At 43.7% G+C, this 23,565-nt stretch overlaps 1 protein-coding gene across 2 annotated transcripts in view; it reads right to left on the reverse strand.

Annotated features, from left to right (window-relative positions):
• ILDR1 (immunoglobulin like domain containing receptor 1) overlaps positions 1–21,007 on the reverse strand; it is a 34,665-nt gene extending 13,658 nt beyond the window's left edge. Inside the window, exons 1-3 of one of the 2 annotated variants that reach the window (XM_073009761.1) lie at positions 20,747–21,007; positions 5,075–5,245; positions 3,292–3,441 (exon numbers count right to left, since the gene is read on the reverse strand). In XM_073009761.1, the coding sequence (XP_072865862.1) occupies positions 3,292–3,441; positions 5,075–5,245; positions 20,747–20,804 (379 nt within the window). In that variant the 5' untranslated portion in view covers positions 20,805–21,007. The remainder of the gene's footprint in view (positions 1–3,291; positions 3,442–5,074; positions 5,246–20,746) is intronic. The other variant, XM_007985624.3, reaches the window with a different exon arrangement.
• Positions 21,008–23,565: the final 2,558 nt, after the last annotated feature.

The following is a 23,565-nucleotide window of genomic DNA, read 5'->3' on the forward strand; positions in this document are numbered from 1 at the left end:
AGATAAGGAAAATCAAGACTCAAAGGAACTGGCCTAACAACATACAGACAATGCTCATCAGAGGTAGGTTCAAACCCACATCTCTCTAGTACTCGTACCCACCAAGCTTTCCTGTCTTCTCTAAATTGGGTAGAAAAACTCCAGATTCTAGGTCCCTTGTCAGCTTAAAATGAGCAGTTATCTCTGGATCCTGAAGGATAGGTATGAGATGAACTTGAATAAAGATAAAATGCCAGTATTTTAAGAGTAAATGTAACTCAAGAAGAGTTTCAGTTCTTGTGGGCACTCAGTGTTGTATACCTACATTAGGATAGATGAAGGGTTTATATATATATATTTGCTGTACATTCATTTTTGTTTTTTTTTTTAATTTTAAGGTCAGGGGTGTATGTGCAGGTTTGTTACACAGGTAAATGTGTGCCATGATGGTTTGCTGCACAGATCATCCCATCACCTAGGTATTAAGCCCAGCATCCAACAGCTGTTCTTCTTGATGCGCTCCCTCCTACACCCCCGAACCCTCCAACAGGCTGCAGTGTGTATGGTTCCCCCCATGTGTCCAGGCATTCTCATCATCCAGCTTCCACTTATAGGATCATCAGGGTGGACAGACAACCTACAGAATGGGGGAAAATTTTTGCAATCTATCCATCTGACAAATGTCTAATATCCAGCATCTACAAGGAATTTAAAATGAATGGTTAATATTTATGTTCAAGTTTAGCAAAGTCAATAAATATTCACTAAAGCCCTTTTGTGGGTCCAGCACTATATCAGGCACCGAGGAGATATAAAGAGAAACAAAACCCTTTTCTGTCCTGAAAGGGTTTAAAATCCAGTCAAAGGCATCAGGGCAGCCTCTGTGTGAAGTGCAGTGGCAGTTCCAGTTCCCCCACCCACAGTAAGCACCAGCGCCACGGAACCTTAGCATTACAGACTTGCTCCTGCTAAGTTGGCTGTAATATCTGCAATTCTTTATTATCTGTTTGTCAAGAAATGTTTATTGAGGAAATGAAACAAAAATGCAAGGTCACGCAGCAGTGGACCTAACTTTGACTTCTGTTTCCTTCTCTTTTACGTCAATACCTACAATTTTTTCCTACCCACTATTTTCCAAACCCACTACCTTTCCCAGAAATAAGCTTACCCTAGACTTGGAAAAATGGTGAAAGTGCTTTTAAAAAATTCCCCCTCGGGGCATGATGTGTTTTGTAAATCTGCTCTAATTTTTATTGGAGACATAAAGAGTATTTGAGGGATGTCAGAGTAAGAAGGGTGTTCAGATATGTTAATGTTTTAAAGGATCTAAGGACTGATTTGACAGGGTCATCTCAAATGATGCAAGCATAGGCAACAAAGTGTCAGAACACAAGGACTCCAGGAAGTCCCAACAAGCCTGGAGACAGAAATAAAAACAGAGGGGAATACTAACGTATTCCTGTGGGAGTAAGAACGAAGCAGGGTTTGAGCCAAAGGTGGCTGGGAATGGAAGTAGTGGAAGGTATTCACCTTCATGTTTTTAGAAAAAAAAAAATAAGAGCAGGGACTAGCTATTATGGGGATTTCCATCCTTCAGAAACTGTACAGGTAATTTGCTAATTAAAGAGGCTTGAAACTTTGAGGTCAGAGAAGAATAAATTCTGCTGGCTTTGGAAAAGGCAGAACCACCCTGGATCTTTAGAGATGCCCCTGGAGACTAGAAAAGAAGGACAGATGTACCCTAAAGCTGAGGGCTGGCTTGGGGAAATCAGAGGCCGAATGTAAAAAAAAAAAAAAAAAAAAAAAAAGGCAGACTTAAGTGTTACAGACAAAACTGAAAGCAATTATTAAACTTGTTCCCGTTAAGTGACCTCCCTTTAAACAGTCAGAATATTCACTGATTCATTGATATTGTAGCTATGGCCACCATGAGTGGCACACTGGGTGTATTCTTCCCTTTTTCCCCTTTTAACAAACAAATATTCATTTAACACAGCACATAAAGCCCATTGAAATAGGCTCTGAATTCTGTGCTGATCTATGGCAGCGACTGTGGATTACACAATAGAAATATGAGGAGCTAAGCCATTTATCCAAAAGTATACGGAGTGATAACTAATGCTTACTGCCCACTTCCTGTTTGCTAAATGCTTTATACATATTACCTTACTCCCCACAAATCTCTATGATCTAGGTACTATGGCAAGTCCTATTTTATAGAAATTGAGGCTGAAAAATTGTAGATGCTTGCCCAGGTTCACATACCCTGAAAATGCAGAATTGGGATGCACACTCGCACCTGACTCCAGAGTCAGGGCTCTCACCACTACTCCCTGCCCAGGGCACAGAGAATAGACAGGCTCTGGACACAGCTCTCACGTATCACGCTAGATATTCACTTTGGAGTAGGGAGGAAGATACCACGATGCCCATCGTTCAGATGAAGAAACAGAAGCCAAAGAAAATAACTGATCAGGTCGGGCGCGGTGGCTCATGCCTATAATCCCAGCACTTTGGGAGGCTGAGGCAGGCGGATCATGAGGTCAGGAGATCGAGACCATCCTGGCTAACATAGTGAAACCCCGTCTCTACTAAAAATACAAAAAAATTAGCCGGGTGTAGCGGCAGGCACCTGTAGTCCCAGCTGTTGGGGAGGCTGAGGCAGCAGAACGGCATGAACCTGGGAGGCGGAGCTTGCAGTGAGCCGAGATCACACCACTGCACTCCAGCCTGGGTGACATAGCAAGACTCTGTCTCAAAAAAAAAAGATAATAACTGATTACTGGTTACTGAGCTAGTGAGAGGAAGCACTAGGACTCTCACTGGGGCATTTTAGTCCAAGCCCAGTGTTCTTTCCTCTATCAGTGGAGGACAGTGGTCTCAAGGTGGTCATCTGCTCAGAGCCCCCTATTTCTTTCCATATGAACAACAGGAATAGCCAGAGGGAAACTCAGTGACCTGGGGTTTCTGTAGGCCCCGAGAGCAATCTGTGGAATGAATCAAAGAAATCTGATCCACATCTTAGCCCTGAATCTCAGGAAAGCAAAGGAAATCACTCACCCCTAGACTTTTAGCCAAAGCTATAGATAGCAACAGAACAACCTCTGGTCCAGAGACTAACTTCCAGGGAAGTAACTTCAGCTGGTGCAGCACATTCTATGAAGCTGGCACTTTCCTCAAACAATGACAGCGACCAAGTAGACCAACAGGCAGCAGAAAGAAATGGGAAATCCCATGCTGACTCAGCCTGCCGGGCCTGGTGTCTGCACCTCCCCCCACCCCCAGTTCCCCTGACACCTCCCCCGCACTCACGGTTCTGGATGGTGATCTTGCGCTGCCGGTAATCTACCCCCAGCACGGGCTCATTCTGCCCCCGCCGCTGGGCCACGATGCGAACTTCCCGCTGGTTGTCATTGCAATCGTTGGATGGGTCCTGGCCCAGGGATAAAGCTGCCTGGTATGCTAAGGAGAGAGGGCACACTAGAGTCACACAGCTATAGGGGTTTCCCACAAAGAAAGGTTCCCTTCCTGCTCCAGGCGTGAGACACAGTGGAGTGTCTCAATTTTTCCCAAGACTATGCATCCCTTGGGACTCTTGTTAATCATGAAGATCCTGATTCTGCAGGTCTAGAGTGGTATCTGAGATTCTCATTTCTAATATGCTCCCTGGTAATATCAGGCACCACACTTTGAGCAGCCAGACTCCTGACCCCCTAACGGGCCATGATTTCATGCCAGTTATATCCCCCATCTCCTATTCCAACTTCCTTTGTCTCATTTTCAAAGTCACCCCAGCCTCCCTCTGCTCCCATGGAATTCATCTACCTGCCCTTAAAACATAAGGTTGCATGCCTGTAGTCCCAGCTACTCAGAAGGCTGAGGCAGAAGAGTCACTTGAACCTGGGAGGCAGAGGTTGCGATGAGCTGAGATCACGCCATTGCACTCCAGCCTGGGCAACAAGAGTGAAACTCCATCTCAAAAAAAAATATATATATATATAATCTGAGAGCTGTTAAATCTGCCCCTGGCAAATGCCTGCTTCCCTAGCCTCTCCTCCCTGGCCATTTAACCCAGGCATTTTAAGAGTAACCCCCAGGAAACAACGCCTTAATTTAGAGAGGAGTCTTTTGGGGACAATGGCAGGATCAGTGGGTGGCTCAGACAGCTCTTGAGGTTCTGCTCACATCATATTGTGAGACATTAGCTCGAGAGCTCAAAAAGTAAAAGTTAGGGTCCTCGCAGAAGGACTTGAAGCACCACGTCACCACCATGTCCTGGAGCTGGGCAGAGGTGGTGTAGTCATTAGTAAAGACTAATGCCTCCCTCTCCCTTTGCTTCTTCTCAGGAGGCTCACTTCTTCCTATGAACAGGGTGTCTACTTCTATTCTCAAAATCTTCAAACAATTAATTGTCTTGGTGCTGACAGTGGGGTGTTCTGGGTTCCTTTGTTCTTTGAGAGAAGGCAGAAATGGGCAACTAGGAAAGAGCTCTGATCCAGACAGCACAACCCACATGCCTGGGGCAGTTGTTACTGAAAGGCAGGACTGGCCAACCGTAAGCGAGAGTTGTGTAGCACTAAGAGACTTCCCACAGTTAAAGGGCTGCCTGTGGGGCACTGGAGGGCTTAGTCAGCAGAGGAATGACCATCTCCCCAAAGGCGGACTGAGGAAGGGAATATAGCAAGAAGCAAGAGGCTCCTAGTCATTTGTGCTGAGTGTAGAGTCTTCTTGCCGCATTCTAAGGTGGTGGGGGTGACGGGAGGCGGGCCTGCATCGTCAGCTTAGCACGCTGGCATGGAACCAGGAATGAACAGGGAGGCAGGACTTTTGCCTAATGTCTGAGTTTCTTTAAATTTTTTTGAGAACAAAGCAGGACAAAAATTGTAAAATAAACTAGTATGTGACCTTGAATACATTATTTCATCTATCTGGACTCCGTTTGTTTATCTACAAACAGAGGAACTGCATTAGGTGATCTTTGTGGCTTCTCCTCACTACCAAGATTTGTAATCCTAACTAATCCCTCAACCCTAACCGCAGTATGTCACAGAGGTGTCTGGGCCCCACACAGCGCCAAGGGGGTAAGGATACTCACACGCTGAGTAGTAGTCAAAGATAGGGTCCTTGCAGAAGGACTTGAAGCGCCATGTCACCACCACGTCCTGGAGCTGGGCAGAGGTGGTGTAGTCACATTTGAGGACAACAGAGGCAAACAGGGTGACATAGCGTTCTGTGTGCTGGACCGTCACAAGCAAGGACAGGCACCCTAAAGCCAAGAGCAGGAGACAATGCTGAAGGTGACCTACATCTGCTCACAGGTAAGAAAAACAATACGAATGAGTAAAATATACTGCCTGCCGTCCTGCCTTACGCTGGCTAGGAGCTCACAGAGTCTGGGCTCTTACTCACCTGAGCAGGCAATGGCTGGGGTGGGGTGGAGAACGCACTCAGCCACCTCAGAGGGGCATAGGAAGAAAGGAGTGAGGAAAACTCCCAGGAATTTACAGTGCATTAACAGTGATGACACCAACAATATAAGAATTGTATCAAAATAAAGCCACATTTGTACTGAAGTGACACTGCTAATATATTTTTTTTCCCTCACATCACGTCTCTTCTTAAAATGGTTTCCCATATCCTAAGGATAAAGTTCAAGCTCCCTAACCAGGCCTACGAAGCCCATTAGCTCAGCCTACTGCCCTTCTCGTCTGCCCTATGTCCCTTCATGTCTCATCTCCCACTCGAGGGGTCAGCCATTCTGAACTTGCTTCAGTCTTTCCCATGCTAAGACCATTCTCTTCTCCAGGTGCAGCTCTCTCATCCTGGAACAGTCTTCCACATCACCTGCCACTGCTCCACTCTCTTCCCTGGGCTAATTAAGATTCGTGCCTTGGGTCCTCAGCTGAACAGGGATTCTACTTCTGTCTACCCCGTAGACAGGGTTCTGTGTCTGGAACCGTACCTCCTCCAGCAGCCCTCCTGTCTGCAAGTCTGGGAGAGGGACCTCCCTCTGTTTTTTCTAAGTGCCTCATCCTACCCCTAGGCAGCACTTTTCATGCTTCTTATTGATGGCCTGCTCACTGTGGGCTCAGAGAAAAACACAGTTGGCCTTCTCTAAGTCATTGCTCAAATACCAGTGCCCAGTACTGTGCCTGTCACCTACTTGGCACCCAACAAATGTTTGTTGAATAAATGATGGAATAAATGACTAAGAATATATTAACCAGTGGAAATTTGGCAGTACAGGCAGTCAGCATAAACACAGAGCAAATAAAACAGTCAGATTGTGACAAACTGCATCAAGAAAGACTTGAGGAAATTAAGAGGAGATTTTTCCTTTTAAAAAATGTCCTCTCCCTACCCTCCGAACCTACAGGCATACTTAAAGCTCCAGGTGTGCCTTGATGAAGGATTAGGTAGCACCAAAATGTCAGGTGGGACTTGGGCACAGTCAAGGGTCCAGACATAACCAGCACCTTGGAACATTCCTATGTTAGTTTGGTTTCTAGGCCAAGTTTTAAAGGGATTCTCTTGTGGGAGGTTTAGTGTGGAGCAGCAGTACTCAAATTCGAGTATGCATCACCAGAGAGCCTGTGACAGCCCAGATCACTGAGCCCTATGCTAGGAGTTTCCAGTTCCGTAGGACTTGGCTGAGGCCCAGGGACACAAATTTTTTTCTTTTCTTTCTTTTTTTTCTTTCTTTTTTTTTTTTTTTTTTGAGATGGAGTCTCACCCCGTCACCCAGGCTGGAGTGCAATGGCACAATCTTGGCTCACTGCAACCTCCACCTCTCAGATTCATAGGATTCTCCTGCCTCAGCCTCCCAAGTAGCTGGGATCACAGGTGCCTACCACCATGCCTGGCTAATTTTGGTATTTTTAGTAGATGCAGGGTTTCACCGTGTTGGCCAGGCTAGGCTCAAACTCTTGACCTCAAATGATCCACCCACCTCAGCCTTCCAAAGTGCTGGGAATACAGGCGTGAGCCACTGCGCCCAGCCTGAGTCACTGCACCTGGATTCTTTTTTTCATTCTTTTTTTTTTTTTTTTTTTTTTTTTGAGATACAGTCTTCCTCTGTTGCCCAGACTGGAGTGCAGTGGCACAATCATGGCTCACTGCAACCTTGACCTCCTGGGTTCAAGTGATCCTCCGGTCTCAGCCTCCCAAGTAGCTGAGACTACAGGCATGCACAACTATGCCTGACTATCTTTTTAAATTTTTAGTAGAGATGAAGTCTTGCTATGCTGCCCAGGATGGTCTTGAACTCCTAACCTCAAGCAATCCTCCAGCCTCAGCCTCCTAAAGTCTGGGGTTATAGGCGTGAGCCACTGCACCCAGCAATGGATGTAAATTTCTAACTAATTTCCAGGAGATACTGATGCTACTGCTCTGAGGGCCATACTCTGAGAACCATTGGTGTAGACTTGATTTAAAACACACACACACACACACACACACCCCACACACGCTTTAGATTCAGATACAGCTGGGTTGAAATCAAACTTTAATACTTACTTGAATTTTGGACAAGTTATTAATGCTCTCTGAGCTGGTTTCTCAGCCATGACTGGAGATGATGATAGTGTTAGCCTCATCAGGTCCTTGCAAGAATGAGATAATCCACTGTCCTTGGCATGAAGCCTTGCACATACACTGCCACGTTAGTGTTAGTATGTGGGTCTCTTCCCCTTTTCCCTTTATTATGAGGGCCAGGGAGAAAGAGGTTGGAGTTGGGGTTTTCTCCAACAGAGTTTTCAAGTGGAGCCACCTTCATTTTGACCAAGGTACTCCCACAAACAAAACAAATGTAGTCATTACCTTACGGAGCAGCTAGGTGGGCCTGTCTTGAAGGCTAGAGTCACAGGATTCTTGGGTCCTGCCTGACCTACTGGTCACAGCCCTTATAAGACTTTCCTCTTAAACTTCTGATAGGCACCTGCATCTGGGTTCCTCACATCCATAGACAAGACAGCAGAATGCTGTTCAGGACAGGCACTCAAAATGACCTGATGACAGACAGCAGAATGCTGTTCAGGACAGGCACTCACAGAAATGACCTGACAACCTGTCTCCAGGACTGGGCTGTGATGCAGATGCCCCAAGGCAGTTGTGCTGGATAGAGGCTCTGCAGCAATGCAGGCAAGAGCTGTGGGCAGGAAGCCTTCATGAAAGGAAAAGATTTAACCTAGGCTCCAAGAAGCAGGTAGGACTAAGATTATGCATGAGAAGCAGGAAGAAGGCAGAGAAACTCATTGTTTCTGTAAGCAAGAAAGGAGGGAACAAAGAGCCTTATTAGGAAGGGGCAGTTACTTGGGCAACCTGGGGGAAACCAATCTAGCTGTGTCTCCAGCTTTATGGAAGACAGAGAAGATAAATAACGTGGGGCAAGTGGTGGTGAGTGGGAGATGGAGCAATGGAGTGAAGTCTAAATCACAATCCAGTGTCAATTTCTTGTCCATGGATCATCACTTAAGTCTTTTCTGAAGAACAGTAATAGGGTGAAAGTGGTGTTTTTAGGAAGATAGATGACTTCCCCACTCAGCTGTAAATGAAAAAAGTAACATTTTAAAAATAAACCTTGAGTATTTTTGGGAAAAACAGCTGCTGTCTCCATAAGCTGTAGATTCCCAGAAATCAGGTCAATCAGAATGGAAGGGCCAGTGATCAGCATCTCAAGCCTAACATGGATTCTTAATCTAATTTTTAGTTCTTGTTCTTTCTCTCTGACTACCCCTTTGTGTTTCTTCGTTTTCTTCCAGAACTGACCTGAAATAGACCTTGGAGATCTCACCAACCACAGTTTTATCTGAACAGTAGAAACAGCCACAGATAAGATTTTCTCAATGAATAGGTTGCCATTGTCAACACTGACTTATTTTGTCCCATAACACACGTACCAATGAGAAGGGAGAGGAAAACACTGATTTTTGGTCTAAATAAAATCTTAGGTTCAACAGCATCTTCAAATATATTCTTTTACATACTAAATGTGATACCTGGGAGAAGATTAGCTATGCTCACTTCCTGTACAACAAATCTGAGGCTTGGAAATTTAAGTGACTTGTCTGTGGTCATTCGTTTTCTAAGGGGGTCAGAGTCAACATTCTGTCCCTGAGCAGTGCTCTTGCCTCGCAGCTTGGCTATTCTTTAAATAAAAGATAATTGGTATTCACAAGTTTGCAAATAATTTGAGCTGGGGCCAGGCTATGTGAGTAATAATTAAAATATAACTGGTGCAGTCACTCTGACACAGTGAAATAAAGAACTTGTAGCCTCTTTATTTGGCTGAATGTAATTTGATATAAATAACAATTTATTCAACACTCCAGTCAATATCACTTGTATAGAGGTAGAGCATTTGGGAGCAGGGAGACCAGGTTTGCTGGGGGTCAGAAAAGGGAGTTTGGTTAGAGTCAGAAATTGCTGTGGGGTAGCTTTGAAGATTGCAGAATCTGACACCCTTGAGGATGGGAAATGGGGAGAAAGGTGATCACTCAGCTCCCCTTCCATGAATGCCCTTATTGTGGACAAACCACAGTTGAGGTGACACAACTCACCTTTACCAACATCAGCACTGACTTAGCTGCTTGGATTCTCTTTTATCTTCTCTTCTATTTCATCCCTGTGTGAATGTCAAGCTTTGATGTCTGCCAGGTTCAGCAAGTTCTGGCCATCTTGAGGTCATTCACACTCCCTCCAAGGGTCTGCCAGCCCCACAGTATCCTGCGCAGACCTCACACCTCCACCCCCTGCCCTGTCTCTCTCTCTCTTTCTCTCTCTATCACACACACGCACACACACACACACACACGAAGAGTCCCAGGAGAAGAATTACTGAACAACCCAGCAAACTCTTCTCCCATCTTCTCAGTTGTTGCTTCTGGCCCTTAGCATCTATTATGCACCGGGTGATATACGTTCTTAGTCTCTAATTCTCACAAACCCCCTCAGCTGGGCAACAGCCCTGCTCATATAGGTGGGCAGAAGTTCAGAGTATAAGCCACACCCCCACATGCCCAACATCACATACCTAAAAAGTGTCAGCGTCAGGATTTGGGCTTGGGCCTTGCTGACACCAAATCCCAATTTTTCCCAAGCAGGCAAGCTTGATCTTCCAAAGTAGAAGTCAGGCGCCAGGCTCTTAAAAAGCAGTCGGATTTTCCAGATTGGGAAGGAAAGAGGCAGTAGCAGGACAGTCCATCTAAAAGGCAAAAATCTCCCCACTTTCTTTTCCTATATCCTCTAACTTCTCTGTAAACCTAACCACACTGGGCATGCACAGAACTAAGCAGGTGGAGTTTTCAAGAAAGGACCCAGAGCAGCAGAATCAGGCTGAAAACGTGAACAGGATCAAAAAGAGAAATGCCCTGATTATAGTCATCCTGGTTGCAACTTTGCTCTTTCAGGCTTACTACAAGTTTTCAAATTCTTAATTTTTTTTTCTATTCTTAAATTTCCTTTATCCTGTGGCATTTTCTCCTCCCCAGTTAATTGACTCCTAATTTCTTAGCTGCCTCTATCATTTTCTCTTAAAAACGTTAATTCTAGAGCCTGACTCCCTGAGTTCAGATTCTGTCTCCAATCCCTAACAGCTGAATGGTAATGTGATGTAAACAGCAGTTTATTAAACATTCTAGTCAACATTAGTTGCTGGGGGTCAGAAAAGGCAATTTGGTTAGAGTCAGAAGTTGATCTACCAAGTTATTTCCAAACTATTGTTTTCCTTTGTATGCAAACATGAGATGACGATAATATCTGCCTCATAGGGTTGTGGTGAGCATAAAAAAATGTCCCCCATTTAGCAAAGAGTCTGGCACATAGTAGACATTCAATAAACCTAAGCCATCATTTGTATCATTTGTACTTATCTTGACTAGTTCAGGAGTTCCAGATCCACTGAGACCAGCATGTAAAAGCATTTTGAAAAAATGATACAAATGTAAACTATCATGATTGTCTTCTCTTTGCCAAATGAGTTGGTGCCTCAAAAGCTTCAAAAGTTTCATAGCTTTGTACCCTGGTGGACACATTCACAACTTGCCCCGTTCTGTGAAAGAAGGGAAGGAGACCTATCACGTGGGTAGAAAGGAAACTTCAGATGAGGTATCAGAGCTCATGGGAAGGAGAGAAGGGGAAGGGGATTCTCTGATTCCCGCCATCAGGTACTTTCCAAGGCCAGGCTGCTGTGCTGAGTGGGGACTACCATCCTACACTAAAACAGAAGGAAACATACCAACGAGGGCAGAGTATCTTTACAACTAAATGTCATCTGTTCCTAAATATATGAACATCTTTGCACATTTTTTATTCCTCATTTCCTGTGTAGTATTAGACTGGGCAAGAAGTTGTTTTAGTTTCTAGAAGATACTCACACAGTATAGGAATATAGGTATATATTTTTAAATATTTTTAAAATTAAAAACTGTTTTGAAGGACTAGATGGTACTTCCCCTTCTTTCCCATGAACGGGCCTGTTTGGAAGGGATGGTAGGCAGGAGGGTAAACGCAGGTCTTTGCCGGCAAGGGGCAGTGGCCTGGGACTGACACAAATTGATTCCTGAGTGTTTTTCAGGTATACCAGCACACTGACTCCATGTGGCAGGCTAACAAAATGTACACAGGTTCAATACTATCAGAGTTTATGTCTGAGCAGGCTATCTCACCAAGCATATTTACCATCAGTCCTTGTTACATTTCCTCAGATAACAGTGCAAATATGAGAGGAATCAAGGAGAAGAGGGACTAGCTATGAAAAAGGAGCAAGACAAGAAGTGACTGGCTATGGACAAGAAGAGACAAAGACAAGAAGGAGTGGTCACGAACAAGAAGGAAAGGATAGGGAGAGCTGAGAGAGAAGGAGACCAGGAAAGCAGATGGGTGGGGAGAGGAATGATGTCTAGGTACTGTGTGTTTACCCAAGGTCTGGCATGCAACACTCACCAGGGCAGCCTCCCCTGAGAAGGAAAGTGTTGTGTGCTGAGCACTTACTATGTTGTTTGACACGGTATTGGGTGTTTTATTATACATTATCTCATTTAACCTTTGCAAGAAACTGATGAGATAAGCTGTACTTTATCTCAATTTCATTGATGAGGAAAATTCTGAGAGATTAAGTAATCTGCTTAAGGCCACACAGCTAGAAAGTAGCAAAGCTGGATTTATGCTTAGACCTCCACCTCACTACCATGTCTTCTGGATAAGTGTTCTAAATGGTTGAGATTTAACCCTTTGAGGAATATTCACACACTTAAGGGACATTCACAAATTTATTTTAATCATTTTGTACCAAAGCCCTTCTTTCCTTTTCTGTTCATTTATACAAAATAAATAAGTGAGAAAATTCAAACAGTGGAGGGGGTATCAAGTAAAACATTCCTCCTTGCTCACCATGAATTCCACTTTCCAGAGATACTGCTATTGACAATTTGGTCTACATCCTTTCACATCTTTTCCTATATATATATTTTTTAAAGTAATCATATTATGTACAATGACTTGTGACTTTTTCTTCAAACTAATGATATATTGTATACCATACACAATATATATATATATATTTACTAACTGCATGAACATTTTACTCCATCATTGAGCCACTTTTATTTACACATTTTCCAAATTATGGACATTTAGGTTGTTTCTGACTTTTCAGTATTATAAGCAATGCTGACATGAATTACTGAAATGAATATGTTTATATAAGTATGTCTTCACATGTGTTCTTTTATTCTAGTAGAATACATTTCTCAAAGTGAGCTAAAGGGAATAAGCCTTTTCTATTTGAATAGACACTTCAGGAAAGAAATGCATATTCCCATAAATAGCAAGTGATAGTCCCATGTTTCACCACAACCTATTCAAAAGGGGAAAATATCAATCTTTAAAATTTTTTTTGATAAACTACTAAGTGAAATAAATAGCCACTCAGGTGGTTTGAACTTAACATCCCTTTGGTTACCAGGGGGAGAGGCCAAGACCTGGTTGAGGGCAGATGCTTGGGGTTTCCAAAGTCATTCACCCAGGTTAGTGACTCATGTCTCCACACACTAATCTCAGAGCACATGCAAATTTAGGCATGACCAGAACACACACATTCATTCATTTATTGAGTACCAACTCTGAGCCAACATTAGTAGCAAGTAAGAGATACAGACCCCTGCACTCTTGGAACTTGTGCTCCTGGTAGGAAAGTCAATGATAAACAAGTAAACACACAGACAAAGTAGTTCCTGTCATGGATGAGTTTTATAGCATTGATCAGAAACTATGAGAGCACTGAATATTACATCTTACTCCTGTACAATAAGGGACTAAAACAGACACATGTATCCAAATGCTCCTGATAGTTCTTCCTGGTTGTTTCAAATTCTAAATCAAGCCCAAAATCTAAATCATCATCCTTCCATACAAACTTGGGCCTCTCCCACATTTCCCATCTCAGTGAATGGAAAAGACCAAAAACTAGGAAGGAATCATCCTGGTGTCTTTTCCTCCTTTGCTCTTCATATACAGTCTGATATGGTTTGGCTGGTGTCCCCATCCAAATCTCATCTTGAATTGTAGTTTCCATAATCCCTATGTGTTATGGGAGGGACCAGGTGGAGACAATTGAATCTTGGGGTGGTTTCCCCCATTCTGTTTTCATGATAGTGAGTTCTCACAAGATCCAGTGGTTTTATAAGGAGCTTCCCTCTTCACTGGGCAATCCTCTCTCCTGCCACCATGTGAAGAAGGACATGTTTGCTTCCCCTTCTGCCATGATTATAAGTTTCCTGAGACCTTTCCAGCCCTGCAGAACTGTAAGTGAATTAAACCTCTTTCCTTTATAAATTATGCAATCTCAGGCAGTTCTTTATAGCAGCATGAGAACGGACTAATACACAGTCTATCATCAGATTGGGCTTATTTATCTCCGAAATATTTTCAGAATCTCTCTCTCTCTCCAATTTCACTACTATCCTAGCACAAGCTACTATCATGTCCAGCCTCCATATCACCTGTGCTTACCTAGTACTGTACTCATGCATGCACTGGTTCCCCCTGCCAGGTGGAGTCCACATTGCTGTTAGTCTCCCAATTCCTCCTCCTTAAAAACCTCTAACAGCTGTCCATTGTTGTTAAGATAAACACAAAACCTCCTACCATGACCCATGCAGCCATGCACATCTGGTCCTACTGACTCCTCTGGCCTCAACTCCACCACTCTTCCTGTGGCGTCCTTCACTCAGTCCCGCTAACATTCTTCTCATCTCTCACACACACTAAGCTCCTATCCAGTAGTCTTGCAGATGCTATTACTTTGGTTTGAATTCGTTGTTCCTCAGCATTCATGCATGATCCTTTCAGGGAGAGCCTCCTGACTGAGCAAAATCCATCTACTAACTGCTCTTGTGGTACCCTGTATCCTTCTTTCCTGGCCTTGTCACAGTTGTATTTCCACATTCACTTGAATCCCCTTTAGACAATAAGCACCACAGGGGCCAGGGCCATGACGGCTTTTGTTTGACAGCACAATGTCTTGCACCAAGGGCACATTAAACATTTGCTAAACAAAAGAACAGATACATTCATGCAAGAGAGACTAAATTGCTTGGAACAAATTTTAAGTGCCCTAAAATTTCAAAAAAATGGTCAACATTAACCATGTCTAGTACAGTCAGACAAAAAGCAAGAAAGAAAGGTGTGTGTTGAGGGGAAAGGTTATACAGTAAGACCATGCCTGTATCTGTGGGGACAAGGCTTCCCAAAGCAGTGAGCCCAGAATTAGTTGGCCTTGAATTTCATACAAAGAGTTTTAGCCCAGTCTCATAAGCTATAGGGATCTAATGGAGCTTCTTTGGGTGGAAGATTAAAATGAAAATGGGAATTATTAACTCAGGTAGGTTTACTATCATCTGCATAGAGAATGGTTGGAAGTAGACAGAGAAGTAGCAGGACTAGAGGCAAGAAGATGCTTCATGTAGACTAGTATAAGAAGTGTCACCCAAAATAGAAAAGAAGGGGCAGAACCTGGGACTAAGTAACAGAACTCAGTGATTACCTGGTTATGAGAAATAAAGAAAGTGTCAAAATTGCTTTCCTCTGACCCCACTTTATCACAAGAGTTGCAGATTGGGAGATCTAGAAAGAACTGGGGACATGGCCAGAGTCTTCTCAATTCTCTATTTTATTTTATTTTATTTATTTTTGAGAAGGAGTCTCTTTCGCCCAGCCTGGAGTGAAATGGCACGATCTCGGCTCACTGCAACCTCCGCCCCCTGGGTTCAAGCGATTCTCCTGCCTCAGCCTCTTGAGTAGCTTGGATTACAGGCACCTGCCACCACGCTGGGCTAATTTGTGTGTCTTTTGTAGAGAAGGGGTTTCGCCATGTTAGCCAGGCTGGTCTCGAACTCCTGACCTCAAATGATCCACCCGCCTTGGCCTCCCAAAGTGTTAGGATTACAGGCGTGAGCCACCATGCCCGGTCAGAGTCTTCTCAATTCTTAAAACATACAATTTTATTTCCCCCAAGGACTTCAGATAATGAAATAAATCATTACGGTAAAAGAAACCCAGGTACACTGTACACTAATCACTCAACATCTTGTTTCACTGCATTGTTGTTGGGGCAAGATGTTTAAACATTAGCATTTAGTTAGACATCCAGGAAGCAGACACCTGTTTCTATTTCTGTATACCAGAATTCAATTAAACAAAACAAACTTAAAACTATCATCAGAGTGAACAGGCAGCCTACAGAATGGGAGAAAATTTTTGCAATCTATCCATCTGACAAAGGGCTAATATCCAGAAGCTACAAAGAACTTAAACAAATTTATAAGAAAAAAGAAAACAATCCCATCAAAAAATGGGCAAAGGATATGAAGAGACACTTCTCAAAGGAAGACATTTCTGCAGCCAAAAGACACATGAAAAAATGCTCATCATCACTGTTCATCAGAGAAATACAAATCAAAACCACAATGAGATACTATCTCACACCAGTTAGAATGGCGATCATTAAAAAGTCAGGAAACAACAGGTGCTGGAGAGGTTGTGGAAAAATAGGAACACTTTTACACTGTTGATGGGAGTGTAAATTAGTTCAACCATTGTGGAAGACAGTGTGGTGATTCCTCAAGGATCTAGAACCAAAAATACCATTTGACCCAGCAATCCCATTACTGGGCATATATGCAAAGGATTTTAAATCATGCTACTATAAAGACACATGCCCATGGATGTTTATTGCGGCACTATTCACAATAGCAAAAACTTGGAACCAACCCAAATGTCCATCAATGATAGACTGGATTAAGAAAATGTGGCACATATACACCATGGAATACTATGCAGCCATAAAAAAGGATGAGTTCATGTCCTTTGCAGGGACATTGATGAAGCTGGAAACCATCATTCTCAGCAAACTAACACAGGAACAGAAAACCAAACACCACATGTTCTCACTCATAAGTGCGAGTTGAACAATGAGAACACATGGACACAGGGAGGGGAACATCACACACCAGGGCCTGTTGGGGGTGGGGGTTAGGGGAGGGATAACATTAGGAGAAATACCTAATGTAGGTGATGGGTTGATAGGTGCAGCAAACCACCATGGCACGTGTATATCTATGTAACAAAACTGCACATTCTGCACATGTAACCCAGTATAATTAAAAAAAAAACAAAAACAAAAACAAAAACAAAAAAACCTGCTCCACAGTATGAAATAGGAGAGAGAGCAATGGAGAAAGGGTGAAGACACCAGGATTCTGGTCCCAGTTCTCAAACTAACTCCCCTATGTCAACCTGAGACACACGACTCGGGTCTGGATTTCCTTATCTGTAAAACTGTCTGGGAGGGGAACATAAAGGCTGGGAGTGATTTTTACCTGTGTTCAACAGAGCGCTGGGATTCTGGGGAGGTATTCAGAAGCTCCCAAGGAGACAAGGGAGCAGCTGAGTGGACAGTCTCCCATCCACCACCCATACCCCCTCACCCTGAGAAATAACAGGGAACTTTGTAAGATTTCATTAAGTCTACAGTATGGTCCACACCTCCACCCCCACCGCCCAGGAAAAATTACTGGTCTAGATGCTGTCTCTCTAAGGATATTATTACTTAGGAGTCAGTTGTCTGATTTCCCAAAGAATGACAATACAAGTTGATAGCTCTTGGATCTGCAAGTTAACACCACACACTATGATGTTAAAAAAATTCACCAGAGCAGAAATGACACACATCATTTTAGAGTTTGGGGAATCAGCGGGGACGCTAAACTTTCATTCTGAGAATAAACTTTGACATTGGATGAAGGCAACCAGAGCTATTAGCCAACAGTGGTACTTACTTTAGCCTTATTTTAATGTTTTAAGAACAGATATTCACATACCACTTCTGCGTTAAAAGTGTATTTTTTTTTTGAGACAGAGTCTCACTCTGTCACCCAAGCTAGAGTGAAGTGGCGTGATCTCAGCTCACTGCAACCTCCACCTCCTGGATTCAAGTGCCTCAGCCTCCCAAGTAGCTGGCACTACAGGTGCATGCCACTACGCTCAGCTAATTTTTCTACTTTTAGTAGAGATAGGGTTTCACCATGTTAGCCAGGCTGGTCTTGAATTCCTGACCTTAGATGATCCGCTCACCTTGGCCTCCCAAAGTGCTGGGATTACAGGCGTGAGCCACTGCACCCAGCCCCAAAAGTGTATTTATTTCTGAAGAAAAAACTTTCAGAGAATTACACACCTACCCCCACAACACACTCCTCTGGCAACTGATCTCTACACAGCTCAGAGCACAAGGACTGTGACAATATCACAAGACTCCCTGAGCCCAGAAGCTTCGTTAGGGGCCTCAAGCCACAGTGACCAGCAAATACCTAAATATGACACAATTTTACTACGGCCTCACACTTTGCAATTGTGGGAACTTGGAGGCTAATTTGAGAACTGGGTTGACTCTTCTTTAGAGACAGGAGGGATCAAGGTGATGGACCAAAATGAACACACTTTAGTACAGGGTTTTCTAAAGTGCATAGTGCAGTTTGCCGTGGGTTTTGAGAAAATCAACTTACAGGGTGTTTATATTTAATATTGTTAATGTGGGGATGATTTTTTAAATGAATTTTAATATCAGTAAGATAATATGTAATATCAATTGTTATTATTTTATTCAACTTAGTAATACAATTTTTGTGATTATTTTGCTTCCATTTTATAAACTGAATACATGTGCATACATGTCACAATGTAATCGGATCTTTCTGGGAGCTGTGAAAAAAAAATCAGAAACCACTGCTTTGGTAGATATTGAGAGCAAGAGAGGAAGCTTGATCTTCAATTTGATCTTCACAGACACTTTGGGAAGTTTGGCTTAAAAGTTAAGGAAAAGGTGGGGGAGTTGAGAAGGACTTATGCCCAGTATTTCCTGAGTGAAGACCACACACACCTACTTCTGACAACTGATCTCTACACAGCTCAGAGCACAAGGACTGTGACAATATCACAAGACTCCCTGACCTCAGAAGCTTCATGAGGGGCCCCAAGCCACAGTGACCAGCAAGTACCTAAATATGACACAAGTTTACTACTGCCTCACACTTTGCAATTGTGGGAACTTGGAGGCTAATAAGAGAATTGGGTTGACTCTTCTTTAGAGACAGGAGAGAACAAGGTGATGGACCAAAATGAACACACTCTAGTACAGGGTTTTCCAAAGTGCATATCACAGTTTGCGTGTCATTAACACTGTGCTTGACCTTAATCCACCCAACAATAGTTGGCCTTATTGAGAGGGCAAAGGGAGTTGGCTTGTCAGGAATTTCACCTGTTTTCCAGACAAAGGCAGTTTAAGTAATCCATCCAAAGTCACAGCTAGTATGAGGCAGATTCAGAATTCCAACCTGATAATCACCTGTTACTATAGCTCATATTTTCTTAGCCATAGGGGAAGGAAGAATAGAGAAACCTGTTTCCTTAAAGTTAGCTTTAAACAATCCTACCTGGCTCTAATTCCTGACTACTATTATCAGCTTGGATAATACTGATTAAGCTTTCCCTCACTTTGTTCAGGCACTCTACTAAGTGCTTTAAAACCTTAATTTCACTTCATCCTCACAAAAGCCGTATGAGATATGTACTATAATCATTGCTGTTTACTGGAAGCTTTGAACAGTTCAGTAACTTGTCCAGTGTCACGTAAACATCATTGACACAAACCACATTAAATAGCTAAATGTAGTTTATTTACATTTCTACACATAGGAAAACTATCTGCTAAAATAGCTATTTCCCCTCCAAGTGTTGGAGTCAAACAGTTGAAATATCAGTTTCTCATCTATACAGTGAAAGTGAGTTTAGAGGTTTGCTGAGGATTATAAGTCTTAATTCTGGGGATAGAATACCCAAGGGCAGAGGTGGGAGCAGAACTGTATTTTTTCTAAAAAAGGTAGCTTAAGCAGCATCAGAAATCCCCAGCTGCTGTGGAGTTTGAGATGAGCAGGGGAGGCACAGGACAGAAGACTGTGCAAACCTGTGGGATTTTTATAAATTTGCATTCATAGCCTCAGCTGGTGTTTGGTGAAATTTTGGACACAAATTGAGGTGAGGGTTAGTCTATTTCCCTGTGCATCGTGGGTGTCCAACATCTAGTCTTGTCAGCTTCAGACAGGGTCTACCCTTTTGCAAGCCTCTCTCCCCTTTATTCTCAGCATTATGCTTAAGTTATTGTAGAATCCTGTCTGAATCAGATTTGATTATACCTGAGCAATTCTTATCTCTTACTGAGCTTGTAAAAAGAACATTCTGCCGACACACCTTCATATTGCATCTGTTCCCAACTTAAAAATACAAGACTCAAATTGGTCTGTGAGCAAACTCTAAGTTGACCTTCCACTGACAACTTAGAGGTAAGAGGGCAGCTATTCCGAAAGGGAGGGGAGGGGTAAAATGAAATAAAACAGGGTGGAGCTTCCAAGGGAACTTATAAATTTTCTTTGCAAGGTCACACCTACATCCTAATTGGAAAAGAGCTGAAAGAGCCTGCTCATTCCGTCCCTCAGCTACCCTTTCTGACCTGGTTTCACTCGTGGAGATACACACTTCTGGCAGATTTCCAGGCCACACACAGAGATACACAAAATCATGTTTTCCAAAACAGAGAGATTGGTGTGGAGGGTAAGAGAATGAAGCCTGAGAGGGTAGATGGTTGGACACCTGATGCGGGATGAGCAAGGGGGTAAAGTTAGGGCAGTGACTGGATACAAAGAAAGTAGAAAAGTGACATTGAACATGGTTAGCACAGAGGCATACGTTGTGGTCCTGCACAATGGATTCAGATTCTGGCCAAACACTGCTTTGTATACTGAGGACATATTATAACCTCCCAGAAATGAAACATATGCACTTCTGGGTCAATATGGTTGTCACCGTATGAGATGAAAGGAAAAAGTAATTAGGAATTTTTAAGAATGGTGCTTTTGCCCCTATCAGTTCAGCTTCAGAGATCAAGAAGTGCCTAATGACTGTAGGAAGGAAAGCTCAAAGGCTCCAGGTTTCTTAGTTGCACCTGTTTGGGAAGGGCCCGGACTAACAAAAGAGGAAAGTAACAGGTTCCCACAGGCAGAAACTCGATCCAGTCCCCGCACCTCCTGGCGCCCATGCCAAGCGCCACCAGAGCGCGGCCCAGGCCTCCACTGCCCTGCCCGCGGCCAGCTCTGCAAGGCCAGGCCACAATGGCTTCCTGTCTCCTTGGGTCCAGGGTGGGTACCATTTTTCCAAGGCTCACCTGCTGGGAGCCAAGTGCAGAGCAGCAGCCAAGGTGCGGGCAGTTTGGGCCATGCCATGCCGCCCCCTTTCTGGCCCTTTTCAGTTCAGGGGCTTCGGGGCACTGCGTCTTTCTTCCTCAGCTGCAGCCCCAGGACGCACCACTTTCTCCAGGGAACCCCTCGGGTTTCCCCTCATTCGGCGCAGCGCGGAAGGAGGTCCGCTCTGGTCCGGGGCAGGTGCCGCCGGGCTCGTCCCCACCTGCGGCGCTCGCTGCGGCTCCGCCTCCCGCTCCGCGCGCCGCCGTTTCCTGCTCCGCCCCCGGCTCCCGGGGGACTGCGGCCGCCTTCCCTACCTGCAGCCGCCTTCAGTACCTGCCGCCGCCTCCTGCTCGCTGAAACACCGTCCCCAACCTCGCCGACGGAGAAGATTCCCTCTTTCCTCCAGAAGTTCTCGGGAAATCTCACCCCCTGCAAATATATCCCCTTCTCCTTCTAGAATTATGTGGATATAACTTTCTAGGGTGTGTTTCCTGCGTTATATTTCCATTCCCTCGTAAATACTTGCAAAACATTGTTTCACTAAAAACACAGTAATATGAAGTTTACAGGTAATGTCTGTTCAGATTTTCTAGAAACTAAAGATGCGTTTCTAGGCTAGGCGCAGTGGCTCACGGCCTGTAATCCCAGCACTTTGGGAGGCCGAGGCGGGTGGATCACCTGAGGTCAGGAGTTCGAGACCAGCCTGGCCTACATGGCGAAACCCTGTCTCTAATAAAAATACAAAACAACCGTGCGTGGTGGCACGCCCCTGTAATCTCAGCTACTCAGGAGGCTGAGGCAGGAGAATTGCTTGAACTGGGGCGGCGGAGGTTGCAGTGAGCGGAGATCGTGCCACTGCACTCCAGCCTGGGCCACAGAGCGAAACTCAGTCTCGAATAAATAAATAAATAAATAAATACGTAAATAAAGATTTGTTTCTAGAAGGTAGAGATAAACTAGAGAAGTTGACTCAAGTTTCTACAACTATAAAAGTAAAATATTATAGAAAAATATAGTTATGGGAGTTTAAAAACATCCTGCTGCTGCTTTCCATAGCCAGGCATTGTTCACACAGGTATATTTATTTTTATTTTTTCTTATCCTTCATTGTCACTGAGAAGCCACTCACAGACCTCAGTCCCTACCAAGGTTTTGACCTTGCCAGATCAAGGTTTTGACCTTTTGCTTTGCAAAGACTCTAGGTCTCTTTGCACCAGGCCACGTAGCATGTAATCTCAGTCTCTCCTTCCATGGCAGAAAGTCCACCAGCCATCACATTTTTCTTCAAGAAAAATGAATGAATAAACATTCATTAAATTCATTAAACACAGTTTCAGGAAGCTCCCATGCTGGTCACTAACCTTAGAAGTCAGTATCATTTCTCCTGAGCTCATATCGTTTCTCCTGAGCTCTGCCGTGAGAGGGCCCCTTACCCTGTGTTGCTGATATCCTTCATGTAGCCTCCACCCAGAGGAGCATCCTTGTCCTGGATCTGGTGCAGGATCTTAACTCAGTCTCTTCTCCTTGTCTTTCCTTCTCCCGGTTCCCTCCTGGATCTGGCTTCTCTTTTCCCCAGTGGGCCTCTTCTCTTCCAGAGAATACATTCAGGAAGTGTGTGGCCAAAGATAGATGGTAAAATGTTTAGGAGCCTCATAGGTCTTCCGTGGAGGGATCCTAACAGAGTAGCAGCAGCAGCCGGAGGAGGAAGCTGCAGTGTGAGGGTTGGGGGTCATGTCCCTCAACCCCCTCTGGAGATCCCGTACATGTTCCCAGCAACACTGTGTATGTTTGGATGTCTGTGATCCTGAGGGATTTGCATAGTTTCCGGGTTTGTGAACAGTCTTCAGCAAATGCTCAATTCCAGTCTAAAAAGAAATGTGAGCCCTATCCTTCTCACACCTCCCCCCTATACCCCTCAGCCCCCGCTTTGGTATAAAGGCCATTTTAATATTCATCTAAGCCAGTGTTTCTCCCATGTTTGTTCCCTGGAATGTTAATACATAGTATATGAAAAAAGGGCTCTATTATTAAGTCAATTCAAGAAATGCTGGATTAAACTAAATGAAACATTTTTTCAGGACATGTTAAACCTTAGAGTGTTAATGTACATTTGAATATAGAAGGAAATATGGCACTCAGCATTCCCCCAAAGTCATTCAGCCACAAAACCCTTTTTTGTCACATAAGGTTTAGGGCAAATGCTCCAAGGAGCGTATTTTGGGAAATCCTGGTGCTGTAAACCAAACACAATTGGGATGATAAGTTGGAGACTTCTAGATAAACAAATGAAAAATAGCTTTAATAAAGTTTATCTCAAGTGTATCAGAATTAGAATTTCCTTATTTTTCCCTTGGGAATCACTCATCCAGTTGAACATCTACCTTCATTGCTTCTCTTGAAGTGAACACTTAGATGACTTATTTTCACCCATTTCTCTGTCTACTGCATGCATCTTTTTTCTTCATCATTTATTATGTACTATGTACCAAGCAATTCTTAGTGCTTCACATGCTTTCTTACAATAACTGCATGAAATAAGGGCTATTATTATCCATCCCATTTTATAGATATGGAAATGGAGGGACAAAGAGATAACTTGCTCAAGGTTACAATGTGGTAAATGGCAGAATAATGAGCCTAGGTGAGGTGGTCTGACTCCAGAGTTTGTGCTCTTAGCTGTTACACTATAGACCCTCACCTAGCTATTAATGTATTTCCATCCATCTGTATTTACAGCTAGCTGGCTCTGTCAATGTGTGCTAATACAGTTTCTTTCCACATATGTTATTTAGCTCTACAT

This window comes from Chlorocebus sabaeus, chromosome 22 (assembly GCF_047675955.1).
Source record: "Chlorocebus sabaeus isolate Y175 chromosome 22, mChlSab1.0.hap1, whole genome shotgun sequence".
Lineage (NCBI taxonomy): Eukaryota > Metazoa > Chordata > Mammalia > Primates > Cercopithecidae > Chlorocebus > Chlorocebus sabaeus.